General features: G+C 34.9%; 1 protein-coding gene across 1 annotated transcript; it reads right to left on the reverse strand.

The window, feature by feature from the left end:
• Positions 1 to 1,541: 1,541 nt before the first annotated feature.
• LOC149414528 (uncharacterized) lies at positions 1,542 to 17,194 on the reverse strand. Its single transcript, XM_089643788.1, has 10 exons — positions 17,088 to 17,194; positions 15,939 to 16,037; positions 14,373 to 14,479; positions 13,518 to 13,612; positions 10,145 to 10,416; positions 8,712 to 9,572; positions 7,579 to 7,804; positions 6,321 to 6,570; positions 3,667 to 3,845; positions 1,542 to 1,748 (listed from the first exon to the last, which is right to left on the reverse strand). Exons 1-10 carry the CDS (start codon positions 17,191 to 17,193, stop codon positions 1,577 to 1,579), a joined length of 2,367 nt encoding a protein of 788 aa, XP_089499914.1. The 5' UTR covers position 17,194; the 3' UTR covers positions 1,542 to 1,576.
• Positions 17,195 to 27,951: the final 10,757 nt, after the last annotated feature.

Genomic DNA, 27,951 nt, shown 5'->3' on the forward strand with positions numbered 1-27,951 from the left:
TTATTGCTTATAATAATTTGTTATACTTTGCGCTGTTACAATATGGTATAAGGTAGAGAATGGTATAAAAAATCGGGGACGCTGGAGGAAGACACGAATTCAATAATTATAATAATTAGTGGAAAATGAAGAAACGAAGAACGAAGAACTGGTTTAATAAGAATGTATGATGTGGAAGAAAATGTTAGAAGAAGTTGGGGATTGCCGAGGAAAGAATGGCACGATCAACTTAAGCAAATACTTGTGTTTGATCAAAACTTTAATCAAAAGTTTTTCAATTTGGAAGGCGGGAATGGGTACCGCCGCCTGGGGCACCATTAATTGGATAATCAGCACCCCTGCTATAGGTCACCACAAGTGGGTTACTTAGCAGGGGTGTCTGGGTCCATGAGGTTGTTCGCCTACTGCGCGGCGGGTTGAATCGGGAGAGACTAGACCTTTTGGCCTCTCCAGCCGGACTCTCAAGGCCTCGCACCGCAGTGGGAGGGATTGATTGGGGCACATTGACCCCCAGATTCCTACCCACCCTTCATACATTTTTCTTCCGAACGCGCAGCATCCCCAAAGATGACATAGGTTCTGAGGGAATTTAGTTTTACTCAGGTCAGCTTGTATTATAATAAAATGTTTTAAATATTTGTTTAGGCCCATTATTAATTATAATAATTTTTTTCTCCTTATCAAACCACACGGAGAAAAATGTGTATTGCTAATTTATTAAAAATCTATACAAATTATTAGTAATCCGGTTAAAAACGTGATTGTAAGCCGTTTCTTGAAAAAAATTTAGTAAATTACTAATCTATCGGAACATGTGTTTATGCACTTCCATTTACCTTGATAATATATAGTAATAACGTGTTCCGACGTTGTGGTAATACATTGGTACATTATTAAAAGTTTATCAGGATAGTAAGTAATATTTGGATGATTTGTATGGCGCGTTTTTGTGCAAAATCACCTCAAGGGTAGGATACCTCTCAATTCATTCGTAAGGGCCTGCAATCCCGTTTTTAACAGGAATTCTTAATAAATTAACAATTCTGATTTTTCTCTGTTCATCTTCTGTCATTTTGGGAGGCGGGTTTGCAACAACACCTCTGCCATGATCATCGCAAGTGGTTGGCTACGTTTGGTGAATTAGCAGGGGTGAACGGGTTCATCGTGTGAGGTGTGTTCAGGATGTGTGCCAGATCGGGAGAAGTTGGTTTGGAGAGACCCTTTGATCTCTCCAACTGGTATCTCGACCCATCGCCTTGCACTGCAGCGGGAGGGATATATTTGACAAACTGATCCCTAGATTCCTACCCACCTCTCATAGTTTTCCTTACAAGAACTTACTTTCCTTAAAAAACTCTCCACGAAGCACCCCCAAAGATGACAAAGGCCCCGAGGGAAATTATTTTCGCTTTCAATTCAACAATGCGATTACACAAACTCATCAACTTAAATTCAAAATTCAAATTAATTGAAAAAAAAACAATTTTTGAAAATATTAAAATCTGTTTATTAAGTATACCAACGTGCTATTAAATACTATACACTATTCCTCGTCTCTCCCATGAGACCCAAGTCTTCAAGGGTAGTCCACAGTAGGTCTGTGTGACTCCTGCAGCTTAGTGATCCTCAGAGACATGACGGTCTGTCTCAGGGACCCCTCAGGTCTCCAGTGCTCCCAGGATATGCCTCCCAGCTCAGGTCTGGTGGACACATTGCGATATTTGCCATTCAGGTTAGATTCGAAGCAACTGGAACCATAGAAAAAATAAAGGTTTAAAGTTGGCACGATTAAATATCTTCATTTGTATCTATTGTCTATGATTTTAACCATGGTTAAGCTCTCGACTAGAAATTCGGAAGTCGCGATTTATTATTCAAGCGTGCACAAGTTAAGGCAACATAAGATTCTGATAACGAGGGTTTGCACGACGCACAGTGGGCTGAAAATCGCCTTTCATAGACATAGAGTCTTGAATTTTCAAGGGTATTTTTTTGGCTAGAAATGGATTTTGCTGATCATTACTATGCTATAAAATTTCGTATGAAGCAATTGCGTGTACAAATGAAGGAGTTATCATTTTTTTAAGAAAAAATTGTATGGCACTGACATTAAAAATGAGGCTATCTCTGGAATCATAAGGTTGGCCATTATATCCTTACACACAGATATACTACTATTTATATGTATTTTTTTTGACATACTTCGTATTTTGAAGCAACTTGCGATTTTTTTTATAAAAATCGTCAAATTTGAAAAAAAAAACTTTTTTATGTTGATGATTCATTTTAATGCTTAAATGCTTTACATATGAGTAGGCTTGCAGTGTAAAGAAAATATTGTAAACTAGACAAAGCATACTCATATGTAAAGCATTTAAGCATTAAAATGAATCATCAACATAAAATTTTTTTTTTTTCAAATTTGACGATTTTGTATATCTGTGTGTAAGGATATAATGGCCAACCTTATGATTCCAGAGATAGCCTCATTTTTAATTCACTGCCATACAAATTTTTCTTAAAAAAATGATAACTCCTTCATTTGTACACGCAATTGCTTCATACGAAATTTTAAAGCATAGTAATGATCAGCAGAATCCATTTCTAGCCAAAAAAAATACCCTTGAAAATTCAAGTCTCTATGTCTATGAAAGGCGATTTTCAGCCCACTGTGCGACGCTCACATTTTATTATTTCTGATGAACGTATTACTAAAATCAAAATGTTTTTCGTGCAATCCCTAAGGATGAGAGTTATTTATATTTAAGATTAACAAAAACAGGACTTTACCTTTAAATGTTTTGTGTAAAACGGTTTGAAAATTTCGTAAAACGTTTTTCTACTATAAAATTAGCGATAAGCACCAGATTTAATTTTTCTAGGCGATGAATTAGTAGCTTGCCGAGAGATCACTCTAGAAAAATTTGTGATTTTAGTAATATGTTCATCAGAAATAATTAACATAAACACCACGGAAAGATCGATTTTCTATGCTTGCTAGGGCAAAGTCGACTGTAGGTCCAAAAATTGTTTTTACGTGACGTCATCACTTATGTCGTTAAGATACCCACTTTATTTTAGAGATTTGATAGGGAAAATTCAACCTTGGGTCTGTCAAACACACCATGGAAGCGCGTCGCATATTTTAGTGCACGGCTGCTTCACTTACGCCGTTAAGATTCTGGTTTTGTTTTAGGGTATTGTCTCGTCTTGGTGATATTTGATTAGTTTGTGATATTTCACAATGTATTCATTTAAAATTAGATGAATTAAATTAGCGCCACGTTCTAAAATGGAAGATACTCTCAATATTGCCATGTAAAATATTACATATCTGCCCAGATGATTGATGAGAAATATCCTATCTAATTTTATCAGGATAACTACTCTTTTCTATATAATGATTAAAAAATATTCATATTCATGGGTTTTAGTATATTTTCCTGCCAAAAAAGCGTTCTTTAATAGTCATATTAGGATTTCCCGTAAATAAATTCAGTATTGTGACTGTGACAAGCGAATACAAATTATTTAGTATTTTAAAACTAACATTAAATTGAGGCAAGTACAGTGAGTTCTTAGCAAATCCGCTACGTATTCACTGACATTCAGAGGGTTAAACGCAGGTTCTAGACCCGTTTCAGCTTTTGAACAATTTGAAAGCACCTGTTGAACCACCATCCTCCCCCTCCATAGCTGTCTGAACACGGGCAGCACGCGGGCGCCAAGTCGTTCCGGCGGTCACGCGTGCTAAACCCCACCCCGCTGTGGTAAGCCAGACTGTCCGTGGCATTGCCTCTGTAACCTGTGATGCTCAGAGCAAAGGCCTGCGACTCTGGAGAAACCTGGAAAGCAGAAGAAACGATAAATATTCTGGTGACCCATCGCATTGACAAGGCGCCACTTTGCGTCCCTATGCTTCCAACTGATCTCATCCGTCTGGAAACAGTGAGACTATGGTATCCTTAATGTTTCAAGACCAAATCGTATCTCCTTTAAAGGAGGCAATCTTCCCAACATGCCTTCCATTGACATGCTTGTTACAACTCTACGTGGTTACGCCATTACGCATTATACATTAATTTACACATACATCTCAATTAATGCACACATTTGTACATACATGCGACCACTGTACTGAAATAATATTGTTGTTCCTTTGTCCTACCTTCATTCTATTCCCGCACCTCTTTCGCTGCACATTATTCAATCAGTCTGTTACAATAACCCGCATCGCTGACTATAAAAACCGCTCCAAAGCGAGATCTTATCTCGCTTATCTCATTACATTTTACATCCGCACACGTCTCGTGTAAAACCGCTTTGTGTTCAGTGCCACCGCTGTGAGATGTCTGGGGAGGATAAACATGAAGAAAACGAGTGCCCCTTTCTTAACGGTGAGTCCTTCTTTATCCATATAACACATTTATTGTCTTATGTGCAATTACACTAACATTCAAGGTCCTTCGACAAACATTTTTTACACTCCTTATAAAACATACCATGACCCCTTTTACACGCCACTAAGTGACCGGCTCAGGCACGGGGGCTCCATCCAAACTGTCTCAAGTCTCAAGCTGGGCATACTGTACAGACTTTATAGTACACAACAGTTCACCCTGTACAAATCTTAAGTGCGTTCCATTGTTGGATTTGGTATGGATACTCAAAATTCATGAAAAAACCCTTGACTCTGTGCAGGTCCGTTTGATAGATTCCCCTGTCCTAACAGGTGGACTGCAATCTTTAGACCATAGACATCAGGTAGATATGCTGTCTTCGTTTTACTGGTATTACAATGGAAGATGCTCCGAGGAACTATCGTCATTAATCCCTTCGACACCAGTGCATACTCGGGAAATACGACAAACGCGCGCTAAACATATGTACATGATTGATATTGACTCGTCTCTTCAAGACCCATGTTCACTCCCTCCTCTCCTCGAAAAGACTTCTCCACACAGCATCCCCAGAGATGACATAAGCCCTGAGGGATAGTATTTTCGTTAGAGCCTCCTATGTGGAGATGTGAGGTTTGTGAGGCTAAAGATAGTGCGGAGGGAAAGGAGATGAGAGAGGTGAAAACAGAAAGTACCTGGCCAATAATCGATCTTATTTTTTAAATTTCTGTCAATCTCAATCTTATTTTAGCTTTCTGTGCGACCAGTGGCCTACCGCAAGGTAAACTACTGGTCCGGTTTTGTTTCTAATTTTCATTAACGATATAACAAATTGCTTCGACGATGTCGAGGTATTGCTCTTTGCTGATGACATCAAGCAAAACCAAACAGTAACTGATGTAAATCATTGCCAAATACTACAATCAAATATTAAGAAGTTTAAAGATTGGTGCGTACAAAATAATCTGTTTTTAAATGTAGACAAATGCAAAACCCTGAATTTCTGCAGAAATAAAAATACTGTTTTATTTGAATATTCCATTAACAATACAGCTTTAGAAAAAGTAACGGAGATGAGAGATCTCGGAATTTTTTGGATGAAAAACTAAGTTTCGCCAATCATATCCACCAAATTGTAAACAAAGGCATGAAAACACTAGGCTTCGTATTAAGAACAACTAAAAACTTTAACTCCATACAAGCCATTAAACTGTTATACATATCTCTAGTTAGAAGCATAATTGAATACAACTCAGTACTTTGGTCTCCCTCTTACAAAATTCACATTAAAAACATTGAGCTAATACAAAAAAAATTCTGCGTTTTATAAATTTTAAATTAAATATCCCACTAAAAGACTTACAATATCATGGCTTATTAAATACTCTAAAAATACACACATTGGAAGACAGGCGTAAAATAAACGACTTAACTTTTTTATTCAAGATTCTAAACTCTAAATTCGACTGTTGCGAACTTCTGCAACTCATAAACTTACGAATACCTACAATAACAACACGACAAAATACACTATTCCACTTCAGCACACATAAGCGCAATTACATTGCGACCTCCCCAATACAACGGTTTGACACTGGAAACCAATAATTAGGTGAAGTCGATATATTTAATATTAACTTTGCGAATTTTGTGGATTACGTAAAAGACTTATTTCAATACTGTTCCTAAATGGATGTTATATTTTTGTAATCGCTGTATTTTTTATTTATGTTCTTGTTATTTTTAATTTTGTTTCAGGATATATTATTTTTTAATGTAATTTTATTTTTATTATTTCTTTCTTATGTTTCAAAACTGTCATTAAAATTGTACCACCCACATGTAAAAGCCCTCTGGGCGTTAAATAAATAAATAAATAATAAATAAATTTGTAGCCCGATAATATAATTTAAAAATTACCTGGAATTGATCATATTCCGCCCAAGACATCTCCCGATCGAAATCTTCCAATTCTACTCTCAGTTCCACAGAAGCGGAGGTGACTGAAGAGGTCGCAGTAACAAGACTAAGCAGCAAATTTCCCAGCCAGTAGTCGCCTGCTGCCGCATCTCCAAATCCCCACTTGTAATCAGCCCAAGGGCGGGCAAAGTCCACAGAGCCACTGCTTCTGCGCTGGAATATCAGCTCTCCAGTCTTACCGCAGAAATATCTGGAAAGATAATAGTCATGATGGAATTACTTCTGTTGCAAAGGTCGATGATGTATTCGGAGTTAAAATTAAACTATTTAATATTTTATACTAGATTTATTCTGTTGCCGGGATAAAACAGTTGCTGCTGCCGCTTATAAAAGGTGCAAATGCATCGATAATCATCCAGCGAGTAGGTAGATGGGCAGTACCTACTGTGTTTGTTAGTAGGTTCCAATGCGATTCAAGTTGCACCTAAGAACGTTCCCAAAGATTCTAGTTGCTATCGCTACAAATGTTGCCGCCCGTAACGCTAAAGATTCTAGCGGTAGTCCAATGGCTGTAGGAATCGCGCTGTAGTTTCAGTTACCGTTCAGCTTGTCCTCTAGGCAACAGTCTTAGCGCATGGCACTGTGTAGTGTGTACCTGACAGTACCTGATACCTTCTTAGTTGAGAAGTGGCGTTCCACTACGCTTCTATAGATACAAAGAGATAATTGAGTGGATAAAAATGTTGTCCCGGTAAGTAAGGTGTCTACAGAATTATATATCTTTAAAAGGCACATTGAAAAGTCCGTCAAGGACTTCTTACAGAAAACCCCAAGCAACGCTGGGTCCACACCAGCCAGTGTTTTACTACAGTGTGCAAAGTCTCCTCTGCGTCAGTCCTCTGCGTGCAAAGTCGTCAACTTTTCAATAAAAGTGTGTTTTTCTGAAGTAACCTGCCAGCCGCGTATGTTTTTCTGTATCTGTTTGTAAATAATACAATTAGATACAGCCTAGGAGTCTTATAATGACTCTTGTTAAGATCCAATTCAAGTATTTGTCACTTGGGTATTTCATCAGGGTGATGATACTGAAAGTATCTATAACCATTGAATGTCGTAAATATCATTTTTTTTCATGTTGCATTTAGATCTGTTAGTATTATCTTCATCTTCATGCATACATACATGCTAAACACGAGAGACTGTACATCTTCCATACTGGCACACAAACCTATTTCAAAATGATCTGAAAAAAACTCACCCTGAATTAGGTAAACTACAAACGTCCAGTTTGTCTGAGCCACTAGAGAGTGCTTCAATCACTTTGCAAGAAAAGTACTGAACACTTATTGGGTCTACATGGTGATTATTTTGTTGAAACATTTGACAATGCTCCAAGTATTCTTCTGTCTCTAAAACATTGTCAGATTTTTGGGTCTCATCATGTTTGTCCTCAGTGTTATCGATTCCAAGTCTTGATTTGTTTTCTGAAATCATTTTGTTTTACAATTTGTAATCACCAATAGGTTAAAATTTGTCAATTAGCTAGTGCGATGATACTGGTCCTGGACATTGAATTATAAATTATAAATAGAGTCTACATTCCTTGCAATATCATTGTGAAATATTTTTCCAGTAAGGGAAGTAGGAAGGGGGTGTGGCGGCTGTTGATGTCGCCCGAATCCTCCCGACCGAGAACGAACTCAACGAACGGGTCGAAGGTGACCGAATTTTACGCGCTGCAATTATGAATGAATTTCATAGACATTTTTTTGAATTTGGGAGGCGGGTATGCGTACCGCCGCTCCGGGAACCATTTATCGAATAACCAAAACCCCTGCCATACGTCACCTTAAGTTCTTCGCTACATTTAGTGACTTAGCAAGAGTACTACCCACCCTCATACCTTGTCCTTCTAAGAAATTTCTCTACTTCCTTTCCCTAAAAGACCCTTCGACAGCATCCACAAAGATGTCACAGGCCCTCAAGGAATTTGTTCTCCCCATGGCTTCCCGTACGAAGCTAACATAAAAAAAACAACGGACATCTCTAATCATGTTTTCGCGACAGACAAATAGATAGCTGAACCGAAATCTAAAATAGTCTTTCATTTACCGACTAACGAAATTACCCCATCAAAGATCAAGGTACTGGTACTTGCGTCTTGGGTATAACGCTGACGGGTACTTTCAACTTCAACGGCGGTGCGCGCATCAATTTCTCTTCCTCTACGACAATTTTTCTATATGTAAAAGTACCTGGTCAATGAGTGCATACTCTCAACTGCTTAAAATGATCGGTCAACCCAGCTTTACTTCAAACGCTTGGAAGCAGTTGAGACGCTTTTGTGGTATTCACATGTACAAAAAAGAAAGGAAGAAAAATATTACTAACTTGAATCATTTGTTTTTTCTTCCAAATCTGTAACAACAACGAGAGTTTTTTCTTCTTCAAAGCTCTTTCTATCATCCTGTTCATATTCACTGTCATTTTTGTTGGTAGTTTTTTCAACAGTTTTATCAAAACCATCACTGTCAAATTTCCATCCTAATTTTTCTGTCGCATTAACAAACCAACAATCATTAACAAATTTGTTAGGAACACCTTCATTATTTCCTTTGAATTTAGTGTTTAAATAGTTGAAACCACACCTCAAATCATTATGCATTAATGTCATTTTATCGTCAATTAGCTTCAAAATATTTTCAGATCCGTTCAAAATAATAACACCTTCGATTCCATTAATTGCCATAACATTTTTAACTTTATTCACGTTGTTGGTGAATTCCTTATTTTGTTCGATTCCTTCAAAAATTTTTGATAGCTCTTCTATTTTTAAATTCATGACTTCTAATTTTTTGTTCATGTCCTTATGTAAATGTTTTTTTCCATGCCTAGCAACTCTAGACTTAGTTTTTTGATGTTTTTCAATTGGAATATCTTTTAAACTACGAGAAAGTCTATCTTTCAAAAAAATTGATCTTTTTAAACCATCTTTGATCTTTTTTGTTATGACTGCATTATCGTTTTGATACATTTCTAAAGAATAATCATGGTCTATATCTTCTATTTCATCTACCGTTTCCCCTTTCTTTTCTTCTTCTCCACTGGTATTGTCCACTGACAGTTTATCATAGATCAAGTCTACCTTTGAAGCCATGTCTTTTACTAAGTCCTCTAGTACAAGTGGAGTTGGACATTTGATGATGAGGTTTCTTCTGATAACTGTGCCATTCGTGATACGACGTTCTGTAACTGTGAAAAGAGAGAATTAGTTAAATATATATAAATTAATTCAAATGATTTATCAATTTTAACATTACAATTAATTTTAGACGAAATTCCAACTTCGAAATAGAAATGGAAATCGTTGAGCCTCGCTTAGTATCAAGGTGAGAAATATGATCTAGGCAATGTTAGAAAGAGAAAACACGACGCTTTATATTCAAATCTAGAAGTTAACCATATAATAATTAAAATGTGCACTTTTATAAAAACAAAATTTCCTACAAAAATTTGAGAAAAAAAAATTAAACATTTGAATTTTTTTAATAATTATTTTTAAATAAAACGACAAAAACTAGATGGCACTGATGTTTAAAATACATTTTTATTAAAAAAATGTGTTTTTTTCGGTATATAGTCATTTTAAAAACTTTGAATTATTTCAAAATGAAAATTGAAAGTGTATTTTATCACTTTACAAAACAGTTTTCAGTTTTCGAATAAGTTCAGAAATATTCCATTTATTTCAATTTAATAACAAAGCTGAAATACTTCAACCCCCTGACTTAACATTAAGGTTACTTATAATACTTTCATCAAACCAAATCTGCTCCTCGTGTTAGCATTCCTCTGCACAGCTTCCAAGCTCTTCTCAAACTTTCTCTCCATCTGCTTCAGCGCTGACAGTATCCCCCTGGCGGTGAACTGCTGGTCCAGTCGGGTCTCCGCCGACCCCAGTCTCGCTAAGACCAGGTCAAGTTTGTCCAGCCTGTCTTCGATGCTTGACACCTTGTTAAAGGTGCGCTGAGAAGTGTACTCGAGATTAAGCAAGACGCTTAATTTACTCTCCAAGAGACCGATTCTTTCTTGTCCACTGGAAAACATAAAGAAATGCGATTTATAAATATATTTATTTATTATCTTCTTTTTACATATGAACAGCAATACATATTACATACTGGTGGTGCGCAAAATTCTTCGTTCGCAATTGTGCGGGGTTGGATGCGGTGGTGCGATAAAGACTAACACAAAACAAAAACGGTGACATTTGCCTTAGTGTTTGCAAGAGGAAAATGAGTGGGAAAAGCCAAAGACTTACCCTGGTCTCATTCTCCTTAGCCGCTGGTTCCTTTTCACTTATCAGCTTGCAATTCCCTTTAACATTCGCTCACTTTCCCTCAATTCCCTTTAACAAACACAAAACAAAACAGTGACATTCACTGCGGCGGGTAAAACGTTTCACTAGACGATGTGTGCTCCAAAACAATCACAGCCAAGTTTAACATATGCGGGTATTCAAGATGACACGAATGTTTGCGGTAAGATGCAACGGTAACAATGCTCCTTGTCTTTTGGCCCGGGTCAAGGAAAGGGTGACAAGGGGCAAAGGGGGTGTGAAGGGTACACATTTTAAGGCTATTCAATTTTAAAACCTCACGCGCAACTACATATTATTACACTTATTGTGTTACTACATTTATTGTCTCATTGTAGCTCTATAGTTTTCAACATGTTGGGTGATCTTGGAAGAGAAACATAAATAAACTGAAGGTGAATACTGGTCGGGAGTATGTAGCAAAGTCAGGAAAAATACGCAGAGCAAAACAAATTAAGCCTGTACTGTGTACTAATTGTAAATACAAATGTTCTGAATCTGTTTTGGAAGTTGATCGATTAAAATATTTTAATATTTATGATTCCATGAATCCTAGCTAATAGTGGTTATTATTTTGAGAGAGATGGACATAACATACGTATGTGTAAGATTTTTTTATGGCAACCTTAGATATAAGCAATAATACCATAAGCACTGCATTAAAAAAGAAAACAGACAGCTTCCTGCAAAAGGATGATTTAGTTGATGGTGTTATGAATCACATCAACAGCTTTAGTAGAGTGGAATCGCACTATTATCGTGCAGGATCATCTAGGATCTCCAAATATCCAAAAGATGTACAATTTGTACAAATAGAAGTGTGTCTCGGTAGGTAATCTCTATGTTACACACTCTGCATACAATTCAATACCAAATTCAATATATTTTTAACCAAAAAAGAACCTTTGTGGATTTTGTGTATAATACAACTATAGTACTGCAAATGAGATATTAGAAAAAATAATAATATTCTGAACAAATTCAGAATGTAAAGCTATCTCGACAAGAAAAAGATAAAAACATTACCAAGACCACTGATGATACTGTAGTTGCCATTTATGACTTTCGAGCTGTTATGCCGTTGCCAAATGGCAATATATCTATTTTTTTATAAGAGCAAGTTAAACGTTATAACTTCTGTATTTACAAATACCAAACACGACAGGGCCATTGTTACATGCGGCATGAGGGTGTAGCTAAAAGATGCGCAATTGAAATATCTACCTGCGTGTACACATTTTTAAAAGACCTTTGCCAAGGGAAACGGGAAGTGATATTTTATTCTGATAACTGTGTGGCACAGAATAAAAACAATTTTATTTATTTTCTATGTACATGCATGCACTATGGACACTTGATACTTTTATCCTTAAGGTTTTTCTGTTATTTTTGTTACATACATTATATAACGCTTCTCATAAATAAATTTATAAGCACAAATATATATTTTTTCATTTTTATTCCACCTTACTATCGTCAATTGTCGTATTGACAAACTATCGGAGTGAGTGGGAGTGTTCTGTTGAAAATGTATTTATGATTAGGTATAAACATAATGGAAAAACATGCAGAAATAAGAATTTTTAATTATTTTGAGCAATTATTAATTATTTAAAGCAATTATTAGCCTGAAACAGTCGTACACATTGAAAAAATCTCCCGAGGAACAATTATTAATTCAATTATCCATCTAAACTCGTAATATTATTACTATGCTACACTGAGATAATTTGAGATGATTACCAAACACTCCACGCAACAGTGAGATATTTCCAGATTTACGTATACTTTGTCAAGATTAGTATGAAAAAATTAATTATTTTTCTATTATTACAATTTTGTGTTGATGTTAAATAATTTACCTCTCTTATACTATATCATTAATCTGCAAGATTAGTTAATTTGATGCTGCTAGAGCTCATGCAAACCTAAAAGTCTCATTAAATCTCCTATTATCTCAGAACAGCATTTTTCAAGATATCCCACTATTGCTTTAAGGTGACGATATGGTAGTTAGTCCCAAATTTTTTAACTTGAATTATATCCCGAGTTCTAGTATTGCTTAGTGGAATCCGAAAGCTTATCAATGCGAGCAATTCTGGACTATTAAATGCATAATTTAGAATGTTATGTAGATATATCAGGTCAGTGAAAATACTTTCGTTAAATGGATTTAAAATACAAGTGTATAAAAAGCAATAGTCCCAACTGCTTCCAACCGTCTAGAGCCAGTGAGACTATGGCATCCCCAATTGGGTGTGTGTTGTGAGCCTGAATGTATTGGGGAGAGGACGGACTTGAGGAAGATGAAGGTTGGGAAGTGCTTGGCATTTCAAAATACTGCTAAAGCTATTTCAAGCAACGCTTCATTTCTGGATAGTGGTCTGACACCAGGGCGATACTGAGAGTATCTTCCACTCTAAAACAAGCTGCAAATATACTATGTATTATCTTGTCAAACAAAAGCATTTACTTGCGCACTTCAGTCCAGATCCTTTCCCCTCGACCACGAAAGCCGTCAATGGACATTTTCTTTCACTAACTAAGGACAGGTAGTTTCACAGAATTTGAACGATTCATCAAATTAAAAAGTTACAATTCAAGTTTTGTGAAAATTTTATCCAAGTTCTGTTATTGTTTAATCATGGCCTGGCTGTTTCACAGTACTTGGATAGTAATAGAACTCGAATATTACTTTCACAGAACTTGAATATTAAGTTTGAAATTTGGTGAGTTGTTCAATTAACCATCAAGCCGTTTTTCCCAAGCATCCCCGACTTCTTCCTAAATTTCTTGAGGTTAAAATATAAAAATAATACCTGTTGATGATATCCACCTTCCTATCCAGGGACTTGATTTGCTCGTTCCAAGCCGACACGTGCAGTTGGAACGTGTCCCACACGTGGGCCCTCTCCTATATAGACACAGATAGTATTAATTAATTTAGGGCTAGTGATCCCCCACTTTGATACGCCTCGTAAATCGATCCACATGACGTAATGTGGAATGAAAACAATGTTGTCAGCTAAACCAATCCCTGCGGAACGCCAACATTTATCGAGCGCGATGAATGAAAAATATCTTTGTCATTGGAGTCAATAAAGTTAGTCAGGACTTAAAGAGTAGACAGTGAGAAGTGAAAAATAAAGAAGAAGATGAAGCAAATGAAGACAAAGATCATGAATATGAAGAAGAATAGAAACAAAAATGGAGAGGATAAATTAAGAATAATAAAAATGAGGATATGGAAGAAAAACCAGAAACGAAAGAGATCACGAAGAAGAGAAGGAACAAAAATAATATGGTGAAAACGAAAAATAAGAATGAAGATCTAAAGAAGGAAAAAACAAGAAAGGAGATAAGGAATAAGAAAAAATAGGAATGAGAAGATAAAGAAAAAGAAAAACAAGAAAAAAATAAGAGTGAAGGGAATGCGAAAAAGAAAATGAAGAATGAGGAGATGAAGATAAAGAAATATTAGAATGAAGAGCTGAAGAAGGAAAATAAGAATGATTAGATTAAGAAAAACAAAAAGAAGACTGAGGAGATAAAAAAGAGTAAAATATGAGAAAGAAGAATATAATAGAGAAGAGGTTAGAAACAAAAAAAGATGAGACAGAAGAAAAATATGAGTAGGCAGACGAGGAAGAAATAAATATCAAAAAAAAATTCACCTGAATGTTTTTGACGTTGCTGTCTATTCTAGACACGTCACTGGCCAACGATGTGAGCTTTTGGTCCAGTCGACCCATGTAAAGGGAACTGAATTTATCCAACTGATCTAAAAACAATAATAATAATACAACAACTAATTCTGTACAGTATTTAAACAGCTGTTCAACAAGTGGATTTTCAGAGAGTGATTCTCAAAATCTCTGCGAAAGCTACCTAATACAAACGTTAGAAAATTTAATAATGTTTTTAATTTATTTCTTGCGGATTCCTTGACAAAACAAGGAGGACCCAAGCCTATTGTTACTTTCAAAAACCACTTTCCCGAAATGATATTTTTAACATCCTCAAAGATACATCCCGCAAAGTTTGGTCAGAGAATTGGCACATTGCTAGTCAATCCAAGAAAGCCTGCTATGCCTCAATACGAAGGACTATCCCATCAAAAACTCGGTTCCAACAATTTAAAAAAAAGAAATCCTAACTTGAATGATAATTGGATATTATTCCGTTTCTTCTCACCTTTATAAAATGCAAATGCTTGACTCCCCCTGTTGTCTAGAAGCGGGAACTTTAGATCACATATTTTTTGGTTGTCCCTCTCTAAACAAATATCCTCTCTTCTATCAAGCCATATCTAAAATTGCCTATTTAAACAAAATTTATATATAAATTTACCTTCCCTCTCTTCATAATTTGAAATTGTAGCAAATAACATCCTTGAAGGGCGAAACACATAAGACGGGTTGTTTCGGAGAATTTTTTCAATAGAAATGTATGAACGCGTAAAGGAAACAACTTTAAAAAATTCAGTATTATAGCTAAGATTATAAGTTTCATTTGATTAACTTTTTTGCTTTCTTATAAAATTATTTACAAAGTAAATAAAAACCAGTTTTGTGCGAAACGAACGTTTCTAGACTCCGTTAGTCAAGCGATTTTAATGCCTATTACCTACAATATAAGGTATACCAAGAATATACACATTTCTGGCTTGTAGATTCCTCTTAATAAGTTCGAAGCATCCAAAATATTTACCCACTTATAAATAAACAGTTAGAATAAACACACAGTTCAATTTTAAAGTTGTTTCCTTTGTCTCTATGTAACTCCCACTCTTCTCCTACCCCTCTACCAGCCTATATTTGATGCTCTCTCCCTCTCGCACATGCTTTCTCTTTTCATTTCGTTCACCTTGTAATTGTCCTCAGTATTTAATTTAGTTTATATGTCCATTGTCCTGAAGAAGGTTGAGTGCAACCGAAACTGGTCGACCAATATAATTCAATAAAGTGGCTTAAAACAATTTTATTTATATAATGTCAAGCCACAAAGTGTTTACTTTCTACCTTAACATATTCTTCAGTTATTCTGACTCTTGACATGACCTGACTCAAGTATTTGGTTCACTTGATCATGCCATGTCTTCCTTGGGCGTCCCTGACTTCTTCTGCCATTCGCATTAACATCAAGAATATTTCTCCTTACAGTCTATAACCTTCCTATTATGGTTTGTTTTATTTCACACTCTACCAGCTCCAGAAAAATAAATAATTTTGTTAATTTACCTCCAATGTTTTTCAAAGCATTTTGCATGGCGGACGCCTGGTCTCTTTTTTCATCTTGGGTCGAATGCGTTTCTTTATCAGTTGGAGTACAGTTCTGTTCTGCAAACAAAAGGAGATGAAGAAGAGGAAGTTTTAAAAGATTCATCAGTATACAATAAGGTCAAAAGCACACAACTGCTGGCCAAATGCGCCCCGCTGTTGAAGTTGACAGCCATTTCTGGTCTGGATCCCCTAAAATAATTGGAAAAAAACCCTTGCCTCTGTCCAGAAACGGGCGGTTCAAATGGACGAATGCTGTCATTTTTCTCCCGGGATTTGAATGGAAGATGTCCCGAGGAAGTAATGCCATTGATCCCTTCGGCACCGGTGCATTGTAAGGAAACGCCAAACGCACAACCCAATATATCCATGGTTGAAACACAACCACACAGCTCGGCTGTGGAACAATCTGCCGGCCTCTGTGTATCCTCCCTCCCACAACCCATGTGCACTACTTCGTCTACTCAGAAAGAAACTACACACATCATCGCCAAAGATTACGTATGCTCTGAGGGAATTTTAATTATTTTCCATTCTTTTTCAAACTATGGCATCCACTATTGGGGTATTTTGTGAGGTTGAAGGTAGTGGAGAGGGGAAGAAGAAGATGGGAAAGAACCTAGCTATTTAGATCTGGTCACAAAACTCAGCGGAAAACCATTTCAAGCGACATTTCAAATCTGAATAATGGTCTTACACTAGGGGGATACGGGGTTGTTTCAGAGAATTTGAACAATTCTTAAAATTTCAAAGTTAATTTTCAAGTTCTGTGAAAGATTTTTTCAAGTTCTGTTATTATTTCAGTTCTGTCAATCAACTAGCCTATAATTATTTAATAAAAGAACTTGAATAGAACATTCACAGAACTCGCAATGAAATTTGATGAATTGTTCAAATTCTCCGAAACAACTTGTCCTAGTATATATACTATTAAAGTATCTTTCACTTTGGAACATGCCTCAAATATACTAAATATTATTTTTAATTAATAAATTGCAAAACAACACAAATTGAGCACAATTAAATTAGAGGCTGTCAAATCTGTTATGTGGTCCGATTGGTCTTATATAAGGTATACTATTTTCCATTTCAAAATAACAAAAATTTTACCTGATATGAATTGAGATTGCTTCTCATCGTGTGTTTTGTTGGCACTCAAGACATTGCAATAAATCACAAACCATACGAGCGTCATCGACTTTTTAAACATGCACATTTCTAGATGCTAACCGAACCGGTGTTTGAAAGTAACTGAGTATAAATGAATTAATTTTAATAATTAATTCAGTGTATCACCAAACCACATGTGCAAGTCACTATTAACAGAGTTGAACTGGAGAAAAAAATACAATATTATTTTATTTAAAGGCTTTATTAAAAAAATATTTAAAATTTTTTTAAATAATTCATTACAAATAATGGCGGTTAGTAGCTAACTGTACAAATGCGTCGGGTTCTTAACCTTTCCTTATCTGTGGTGTGTATTTACTACACATTCTATAAATTTAATAAATTCTGGGTTCAGATTTTAGGTATTCTTCCGTTATACATTTATGCACTGAATTAAAAAATTATATTTTGCATGGTTTTCAAATTCAATTAAAAATAAGAGATTTTTGTTAAAAATCGGGAACAAATACACCAATACAATCAACCGTGTGATATTATTACGGGAAGAGTGTGCGAGGAAATGACACGCTATTGATGTCCCGCTTTACTTCGCGAATTGAATTTAAATTTTGTATGCATTTTTATCTCCTTGTAGAACTTGTATTCATTATATGTTCGCTGTAGTCCTTTTACGAGCAAATGCCAAAGCTAATTGTTATTTTTGTTAAAATTATTTTCGGTTTTTGATTATGCTTGTATACAGTGTAATGCAATTATTAATTATTGTATATTCATAAATATATGCACATTTTAAAATTTGATTAAGACATTTAAAAAAAATCAAATGGAGTTTTACGAATTTAATGCAATAACAATAAATAAATCCTTCATCATATCACAAGAAAGATTTTATCTTCATAGTAGTAAGAGTTTTAAAAATATTGTAAGGTTCTTATAATTTTGGAATGTTTGTCTTTATTTAACTCTTGACAGGCCAAGATGTCAAACAAAACATTTGTAACTAAGCGAGTCTTCCGACGACCTCATGAATTTTTCTGTTTTATGGGCTTTTAAACTACAGGGTTTTCCAATAAGAGGTGTTATTTTGATATTCAATCGTAAAAGATCAATGGTTTCGTTGCTTGTGTGGCACGTAGCGCCGTCTTGTTGAAAGTAAACGTTGTCCAGATCAATACCATCCAATTCCGGCCAAATAAAAAAAAATTAATCATCTCTCGATAGCGCAAACCATTCACCGTAACTGTTGCTCCAGCCTTATTTTCGGAAAAGTAAGGTCCAATTACTCCGCCGGACCATAAACCGCACCAAATAGTCACACGTTGAGGATGGAGAGGCTTTTCAAAAATAACTATTGGGTTTTCCGAGGTGTAAATGGGCCTCATCAGTCAAGATGATTTGCATTTGATTCACTCAAGTGAATTTTAATAATTTCAATGCGTTGTTGAAGCGTGTATCGTTCCATTTTTATTAATGGCGTAGTTTTTACTTGTCAAATGTCAAAATGACAGCTTTAAAAATAACATCTACCGAAATAGCGGGCTGTTCAAAATAACACCTCTTATTGGAAAACCCTGTATATAAATCCCAATTATTCAGTCAATTATTAATGGAAACTTTTGTATTTGCGCAGAAATACGTAAAATACTAAGGCTAATATAAGGAGGGTAGTAATTTGGGTACTACCTACTCCCCCACTTGGCTGCGGGATAGTTAAGCAAAAAATAACTAATAAAATAGAAAAACCAGACTAAAAATACCCTTTATATCGGAGTCCGGATCTGTTAACTTCTGATTTTGTGATTAGACGCTCCATTCTGTCATTAACATGTATGTAGTTGTGTGCAAATTGTATACAGAATAGAATAAGTTAACCTTCCCGCACCGGATGGGGTAACACAATCCCCCCAAACGAGAGTGTGTGCGCGATATCTAAATTGTTTTTAAAAGCACATACTTTATAATTTAGATGAATCTAGAAAAAATATTTGGTAATATTTCTGTATTAAAAAAATGTGTCCTTTCAATTTTGTTATATATTAAATTATATCAATTCAATCGATGGTTTGAAAGGAAGATATGTAAATACGAATGTTAGAGGCAGCGGGCTTTTTTTTAAAAAAATGATAACAATTTAGCGAAAATTGTGAAAATATTTAATAAAAAACGACGCGTTTGAAATAGAGCAAAAATCTGTCGAAAAAATTTTCAGTTGCATTTAAAGAAATTAAAAAAGATGTGAATTTTTTCATGGTTATAAAATATTGAATAACAGAACAAAAGTGTTTTTAATAATTTTCGGAAATTGCTTTGGGATTTTTTTCTATCGAGGGAATTTCATATAATTAACGTTTCGGCAAAAAAAATGTATAGATATTATCTTCAAAAATAACAAGTATTTTTTTTTTTAAACTTAAAGAGTTAACGAGACATTTGTAATAAATCGGTAGAAATTGGGTATGCGGGGGATTAAAACAATTTTTTTTACTATATTCTTAATCTTTGGTTAAATTCCCAACGAAATGCCGTTATCTGTGCACAAGTCATCTCAAGTGGTTCGATAAGTTTGATGACGTGGCTGGTGTATCCAAAAATTCGGATCTCTCCAGCCGAACTCTCTCGACCCATCACCTTGCACCGAAGTAGGAGAGATGGACTCATACGTACGTCATTCCCAATCACACAGGAACGCCAGATTTCAAAACAGAGAATAATAAATTTTCCTTCAAAGAACTTCATTTCTTTAAAAGGAACTTACACGCAGCATCTCCAAAAACGACATGGAACCTGTAGGGTAACGACAAGGAAATTTTAGTGGATTTAATGTAAAATATTGTATACTTTATAAGTGGTGAAAACCTGGAAAAAAATAATATTCGTCAGACCGGCTCAAGTATTAAACCCAGTAAATCTGGCTTCTAAAAACTGGGCATTTTGTATACGGATAATAGATTCTTAGATATTAACCAGATGATATCCCTATAAAAATCTTAATTACGCCCAATAACTGAATTCGGGAGCCATCTCTGGGCTGGAGCCCTAAAATACTTGTAAAACCTACTTCGTTCTGTGCAAAGTAGGGCGGTCCATCTGATTGACAAACCATTTTAACAGAACTATTGCCATCTCTAATACACACACACAATGTGGCATTCTGAGACTGTTCTACAGGTAGTTTAATGGCACCTGCTCTAAGGAGCTTGCAGAATTGATCCCGCTGCGGGGACGGGCCGCTTCTTGGACTTATTTTGAGTAACACCGCTTGAATGTGGAACGAGCTACCGGCAACCGTTTTTCCTCCTGTATATAATTCAGGCTTCTCATTTTTCTTACAGCCCTTATTTTAACCCTCCTCACAACGCTGCCCAACCGGGTGGCCTCATAGCTCCCCTGCTTTTACACTGTACAGACAGGGGAACTCTTGGGAGACTAACTAACTAACTAACTAACCATCACGCCGCTTCCCCGCAGGGGTAGACAGAGAGGACGGACCGCCAAACAACTCGGTCTTAGCACACACCCCTTGCCTGATTCACATTCATACATCGTCTCATACAAACACTTCTATTATTCTGACTCTTGTCCAGAGATGTGCTTTATTTCAAATAATTCCATTTCAAATGGAAATGCAAAATGGGTATTTTCCATTTTGCATTTTAAATGCTTTTCTAAAAACCATTTTGCATTTTCCGTTTTAAATGCTTTTTTGCAACATTCTTCCTACTATCTCCATTCATCTTTTTTTCATAAGCCCCAAATATCAGTCGGTCCTCAACCTCGCAATGAGAGATAATTTACATTTGTCAAGTTGCTCCCTGGTAGAAGCCCTGTCAATTGAGTGATACCATTACAAAAAATACTGAACATGGGGCCATGACGCTGTAATATTAAATGTTAGATAGCAGTTTCTATGTGTTTACGTTGGCAACATTAGTCCCGCGCAAATTTTTTGTGGTTTCATAATCTGTATTCGTGGTGTTTTTGGATTTACCATCATGTAATATGTTTGTTCTAAATTGATGTCCATTATTAAATGACAAAATTGTTTAACATTCTATAATTATTTTAATTGTTTGACCTGAGAAACCATTTTGCATTTAAATGCATTTTGAAAATAGGTATTTTGCATTTTGCATTTGAAATGCTTTTCTAAAAACCATTTTGCATTTTAAAAGTTTTGACCCATTTCCATTTTGCATTTCAAATGGTTTTGGGTACCCATTTTGCACATCTCTGCTCTTGTCATAGCCCGACTCAAGTATCTGATTCACTAGTGCCATATGTTCTTCGGGCGTCAACAACTTCTGCTACCCAGGTGTAATGTGAAACAAATGAAATATCTAATGAGTAAATATAAATGCCGCCAACGGGAATTGAATGATGTCTAAATTTGTATTGATATTTCAGGCGACTAATTATTGCTCATAATTATTTGTTATCCTTTATGCTATGCATAAAACCTTGTCTTATAAACATAAGTATATCATTAAAAAAATAATGAAATATTTGCTAACCATATTTACAGGGGTATTTAAACAATCCAGTTGACAACATCAGGAATGGAAAGGTTAATAAGTTAACAAATTACGAGTAGGTAGGTACTGTGGCGATTGATTAAAAATTGGACCGCGATCTACCTGCTGACCATCCCTGCTTTAGTGTACATTATAATGATTTTAATAATATTTTATTTTATTTCCAAGCTTCCCAAAGTTAAATGCTTCTTCAAGCGAAGAAATATACTGATTGTCATAACAGATGTTCAAAATTAAATTTTAATCTCCGTACAAACAAAAGATATCTAACTGAGAATTCGTTATCATATTACCTACAACAATAATAATAATAATATTTGGATGATTTATATAGCGCCGTTTTTGTGCAAAATCACCTCAAGGACGCTGTGCAAATATATAATATACTTCTACAATGATCTAATAATTATGTAATGGAGATAATTTAGGAACATTTATTATGTTATATAAAACCCTTGTCAGATGCCAACTTGAGTATAACTCTACGTTATGGTCTCCATTTTACAATATTCATTCAGATAACATTGAAAAGATTCAACGGAAGTTTCTAAGGTTTATAAATTGCATATTCCTATACAAAACATAAATTACAATTACCTCTTGGATAAAATGTCTCTATTGAAATTTTCAGAAAGAAGAATAAGCACAGATTTAATACTATTACAAAGAATACTATATTTTAAAATTGACTTTCCCGAATTACTTCAATGTATCAATATCCATGTTCCCAAAAAATCATGCCGACATTTCTTACCTTTTTACTTCAATAACACCAGGACACTAGCTTACCAAAATTCTCCGATTCCGACACTTCACAGTCTTTCTGATCTGGGTGATATATTTCATTTGAAAACTAATCAGTATAAATGTTGTATATTCTATCACTTTTATTCTTCTAGACACAAATAGACCTATGTACCCATATAACTTCTCCGCTTCTACTATTTTGTTTTGTTGAATCTTTTAAATTCAATTATATGCGTGAGGATTCAATTTTGCCATTATGTTTACATTCTTCTTTATTGTATTAATTTTTAAGTGTTTACTCTGATACAAAATGCTTGTATTTTTTTTAAGAAAAGCCCACTAGGGCGTGTTATAAATAAATAATATACAGTGCAATACTTACCTGGTAGGTCACTTGAGATTAACACTTAATTAACATTAACTAATTGTTTATTAACGAAATTTATATACAGGATTTAGGACATAATTGGATATAACTGGACTTTCTCTCAGGAATGGTATATTTAATTTAAGGGTATGACAGCTTAAAAAGGTAAGTTTTTAGTTTAAACCTGAATTTTGTTACATAACCACAATAGTATTAAGAAAAAACTCGTGTGTACTGTATATATATCATGTCATCGCTTAAAAACATTATACATATTTTAACGAGGAATTCCTGTAATTTTTTAAACTTAGGTATTTATCTTCACTTTTGAACTTAAATACCAGTATATTTTTTCACAAATGCCGATTTTCATACATACAATAATTTTAAAAGTTAGCATTTTTTAAATCTTCCAAGATTAGACATCAAAACGCCCATTTATCTATTTTCAATTTATCTATATAAACAAAAATGTTTATGTTAGTTTGTTCAAAATCTTATATCTCCGAAATTTCTCCACCGTTGTGTTTTTTTCAATTTTGACACGTACGAATAAGCCTGTGTTTTATATGGTAACCGGATAAATCATCACAATGATAATTCATCACATCTTTAAAAAGTTATATAAAGTCATGGAAAGTGATGAAACAAAAACTTTATTAACTGGGTTATGTAGGTTAGGTTAGGTTAAAAAAAATTTTCATCGTTTCTAATGACTTTATACCACTTTTTTAAAAGTGTGTTGAATTTTTGTTGTTTGTTTTTGGGGTGTTATGCCGTGTTGCGCTAACTCCTTCTTTAGCCGACGTTTCGCACAGCGTTGCAGTGTCCATCATCAGGGCAGATCCGGTAGATCCGAAGATGGACACTGCAACGCTGTCCGAAACGTCGGCTAAAGAAGGAGTTAGCGCAACACGGCATAACACCCCAAAAACAAACAACAAAAATGCTTTTCGCCGTGAAAATCTAAAAACTTACCTGTGTGTTGAATTGTCACTGTGTTGAGTTATCATGGAACCTATACAGGGTGTCCGGAAACTCGTAGTACAAGCGGGAAACTGGTGAATCTACATCACATTTGGAGTCGATTTTGTAGTATATATTTTTTTTATTTGAGCTTTCGTTATCGAGTAAATCGAGTTTGAAGTTGATTTTTTTTTTAAATTTTTTTTTTTTTTTTTAATCAAATTCTTATAAATTATTACTGAAGATCAAAGTACTTAACTAATTAAAACTATTTGAAAGTAAAACAAATGAAGAAACTCGGATTTGAAGCATTATTTTGAAATCAACCTTCATTTAACCCGGTGTAATCATAAAATATTTCTGCTCTGCAGGGTTAAAACATCTGTTATTCAACCCTAAACACCAGAAAAAACTTTAACCCTAAAATAGCCGAAAAATATATTTTTTTGGTTTTTTTTTTTGAAAATGCTCAAATCAAAAAACTTTATGTTTTTTGGGTTCCCCATGTGGTGTAGATTCTCCAGTTTCCCGCTTGTACTACGAGTTTCCGGACACCGTGTATAGTGGATCCCCTGAAATGCTTCGCTATTGGAAGGTAATGTATTTCTCGGGCGCCTCCTACTTCTTCCACCATTCACTACTGTAAACCACAATGTTACTGTTGAGAGGAAGCTACAAGCCAAAAATGTGTATATTCTTGGTATACCTTATATTGAAGGTAATAGGCATTAAAATCGCAAGACAAACGGAGTCTAGAAACGTTCGATTTCAAGTACAAAACTGGTTTTTAATTATTTTGTAAATAATTTTATAAGAAAGCAAAAAAGTTAATCAAGTGAAACTGTCACAGATAATCTAAGCAATAATACTGTATTTTTTAAATTATTTCCCTTACACGTTCATACATTTCTATTGAAAATTTTTTTTTTTTGTAGTTTACATTTATATTTTTTATTGAGTAATTTATTATTTTATTTGTATTCTACTCAATCAAAACGATAGAAAAACTTTCAGTTTATATTAAGCATATTTTTTGGTATTCATAATGTACACCAATTCGTTATAAAGATTAATCAAAATAGTGATTTGGCATTAAGCTTCGCCTTAAGAAACTACATTACATCAACTTTAATTCTACTTTGTATCTTATTATGATGCAGAGATATTGAGTTAAGTATTCCTCGGGCATATTCCACTTCATCTACCATTTAAACATCTCTAAGCACTTCTGGCACTAATAATAACAAATTTTGACATTTTCAGCTATATCGGAAGACAACTTTTCGAATTTCGCCAGCACAAACATACGCGGGCTAAGGAGAAATCAATTCAAATTTAACTCAACTATTTAGAATGTATTTTATAACCTTTCTTTATCTGTGAAGTGTATTTTAATACACATTGCTTCTAATAACTTTCATAACTCTATAAATATAATAAATTCTGGGTTAATAATATAGGTATTCCTCTGTTACACAGTTTTGCGCTGAATTAAAAAAATAATATTTAACATAGTTTTCAAAATCAATTAAAAATCAGAGTGTTTTGTTAAAAATCGTGAACAAATACACCAATACAATCAACCATGTGACAATGCTACGCGAATAGTGCGAGGAAATGACACGCTATTGATGTCCCGCTTTAGTTCGCTATGCGGGAACATGAGAAATCCACACGTCTGCAGTTGTATTTAGATTATCGATACCTACGATGTATAGCTGTGTGTGTGCGTCCAGCGCCCATGGCCCATCCATCCAGCACCTGCAGCCAGTCGGTCGCGGGCCGTCGTTAGATAAGGACTCCTCGCACGTTTGTTCAGCATCTGCCGATGGTTTTTTCATGTTTTCAGCAATTAAATTACAATTATTATCATTTTTGATATAAAATATAATAAACATAAGCGATTAACTATGAATATTCATATTTTTCCGAAATCAAATCGCTTATTTTGAGATGTGTACTGACTACACAGCACCGGAACGCGTGGATTTTTTTTAGCACAGTAAGGGAAATGTTAATATAAGACGTGATCCTGCCACAGACCGCCTTCCATGTTCGTTAAAGTCAAAATTTGTGGTTGTATGTATTTTTGGATAAAATTCTGAAAAAAAATTTAGATCTTGACAACAGCACCACATATCGGGTCCAAAACTTTTTTATATTTCAAGCTTGAACCAAACATACACATTCACAAAATTGCATTGAAATCGGTTAGGCGGTTTCGGATATTAGCGCGTACGAATACAGCGACAAGTGATTTTTCTATATTAAGATATTTAATGTATTTTTTTCTTTTAAATGATAAACTAATTTTTATAAGACAAGGTTTTTTATGCATAGCACAAAGGATAACAACTTATTATAAGCAATAATTTAGTCGCTTGAAATATCCATACAAATTGAAAATATCTCCCGAGTAAAAATAAATGCCGCCTACGGGAATTGAACACGCACCTTCTGATGTCCGGTCTTATAAACATTAGTTTATCATTAACCCTAGAAGCCTTATCTACGCCTGCGAGGCGTACACACAATTTCAAATTCTATTTCTCTTTCTAACGGTTGAAGTTAGCGCCTCGAGCTCTTCAACCAACCCAGTGGCCGACGGGAACTCGCCGATGGTACCTGTATCACTAAGGTAAGTTCAGTCATTTTTGAGTTTTTGAGGTATAGTACGCCTGCGAGACGTATGTTTAGGCTTTGTGTAACTTTTAACCAAGATTATGTGTTTTTACTTTCGTTATTTTTTCGTCCACTTTATGTTTATTTTCGCATTGTTTCAGATGCCAACATGTCATGGTCTAATAGATTAAACGGTAACGATATTTTGAAAATTTTAGACCAAGAAAATAGTCTTTCTCTGGGAGAATCAGCTTCTGAAGACGAGGACAGACTGTTTGGACGACATTCAAAGCGAAGATGAGAACAACTATGTAACTGAACAGGCTTTCCCTTTACGAGAATCTGCTCCCACTGAAGAAGCCGATTCAAAATTTCTAAAGCTGACCTAGTATATTATTCTGCTCATGCTCCGCAATTTGCCAACTCAGGGCGAATTTATCGTGTTCCTGGAAATACTCTACGCGGTAAGAATGGACGGGGGATATTTGGTCAACAAATAAGGGTCAATCATCTCACAGAACTTTAGCTTTGAATAAAGTCCACACCTCTCGAGGACCAGCTCAAATTACAAATTAAATCTGGTGGGCACTATTCGATCAAATAAGCGGGAAATGCACGAAAAATTGAAGAACTCGAGATCTCGACCTGTTAGCAGTTCTACGTTTTGTTTTGATGGCCCTCTGACTCTTATCGTACAAACCAAAACCTGCAAATATGGTTTACCTTTTATCTTTTTGTGATGAAAATGCAATAATTAATAATTCAAGTGGCAAACCAGACGTGATTCATTTCTAGAACCTAACAAAAAGATGAGTAGATTCATTTGATCAAATGTGCGCCTCAATGTCGTGTCGCCGCAAAACTTAATAGATGGTCAATGGCTGTTTTCTATGTCATCTTGAACATGACTTTTGTCAATTCTGCTGTAATTTATGGCCACAACATGATCAAATAATCTTTCAAACAAAAGAGAATTCATTAAACAACGCAGCACAGATCCGGCAAGCCTTGGATTTAGACTTGAAGCTCCGACTTAAATATAAAAGCCAAATTCTCACAAAACCTACTGATTAAGGTAATAAACTTCAGGTAGGAGAACCAGAGCCCAAAAAACGTAAATACTGCGCTTTTTGCTGCTAAAAAAAAGATAATGTCGAAATTAGTGTGCTATAAGTGTAAAAATTCAGTATTTTCTGAGCACAAAGTTGATGTCTGTGTAGATTGCTCTAAAATTATAGCTAGTAATTAAAAGCATGATTAGTTTTAATGTTTGCCCTAAGAATAAGAAATTAATCTTAAAAAAATATGTGATTATTTAAAAAAATATATTATGTTCAAGTTGATTTTTAAGAAGATGATTTTTTTGTTTGAATATAAGCATAATTTTTTGATTCGTTGTAATAAATACCTGTGATGGTAGTTTTCATTGATAAAACTGTGTTTTATTATTAGTTTATATACCAACCTTAACTTTCCATCGAAAAATAGGACACAAGTAGGTATATTTTGGTCTACTGGCTGTCATTTACATGTGTACGCCTCAGAGACGTATGTTAAGGCTTTATGTACCTATAAAATAGATAAGGCTTCTAGGGTTAAAAAAATTATA

Source organism: Hesperophylax consimilis, chromosome 20 (genome assembly GCF_061612785.1).
Source record: "Hesperophylax consimilis isolate HC1 chromosome 20, BYU_Hcon_1.0, whole genome shotgun sequence".
NCBI classification, from domain to species: Eukaryota; Metazoa; Arthropoda; class Insecta; order Trichoptera; family Limnephilidae; genus Hesperophylax; species Hesperophylax consimilis.

Bases quoted from the DNA above. Each gene is read 5' to 3' on its own strand.
- LOC149414528 (XM_089643788.1), bottom strand. From the start codon at position 17,193: ATGTGCATGTTTAAAAAGTCGATGACGCTCGTATGGTTTGTGATTTAT. The intron at 16,038-17,087 runs GTAAAATTTTTG...TTTTGTTTGCAG, and splicing joins GCAATCTCAATTCATATCAG to AACAGAACTGTACTCCAACT. The intron at 9,573-10,144 runs GTTTGATGAAAG...CTCTTTTCACAG, and splicing joins TAACACGAGGAGCAGATTTG to TTACAGAACGTCGTATCACG.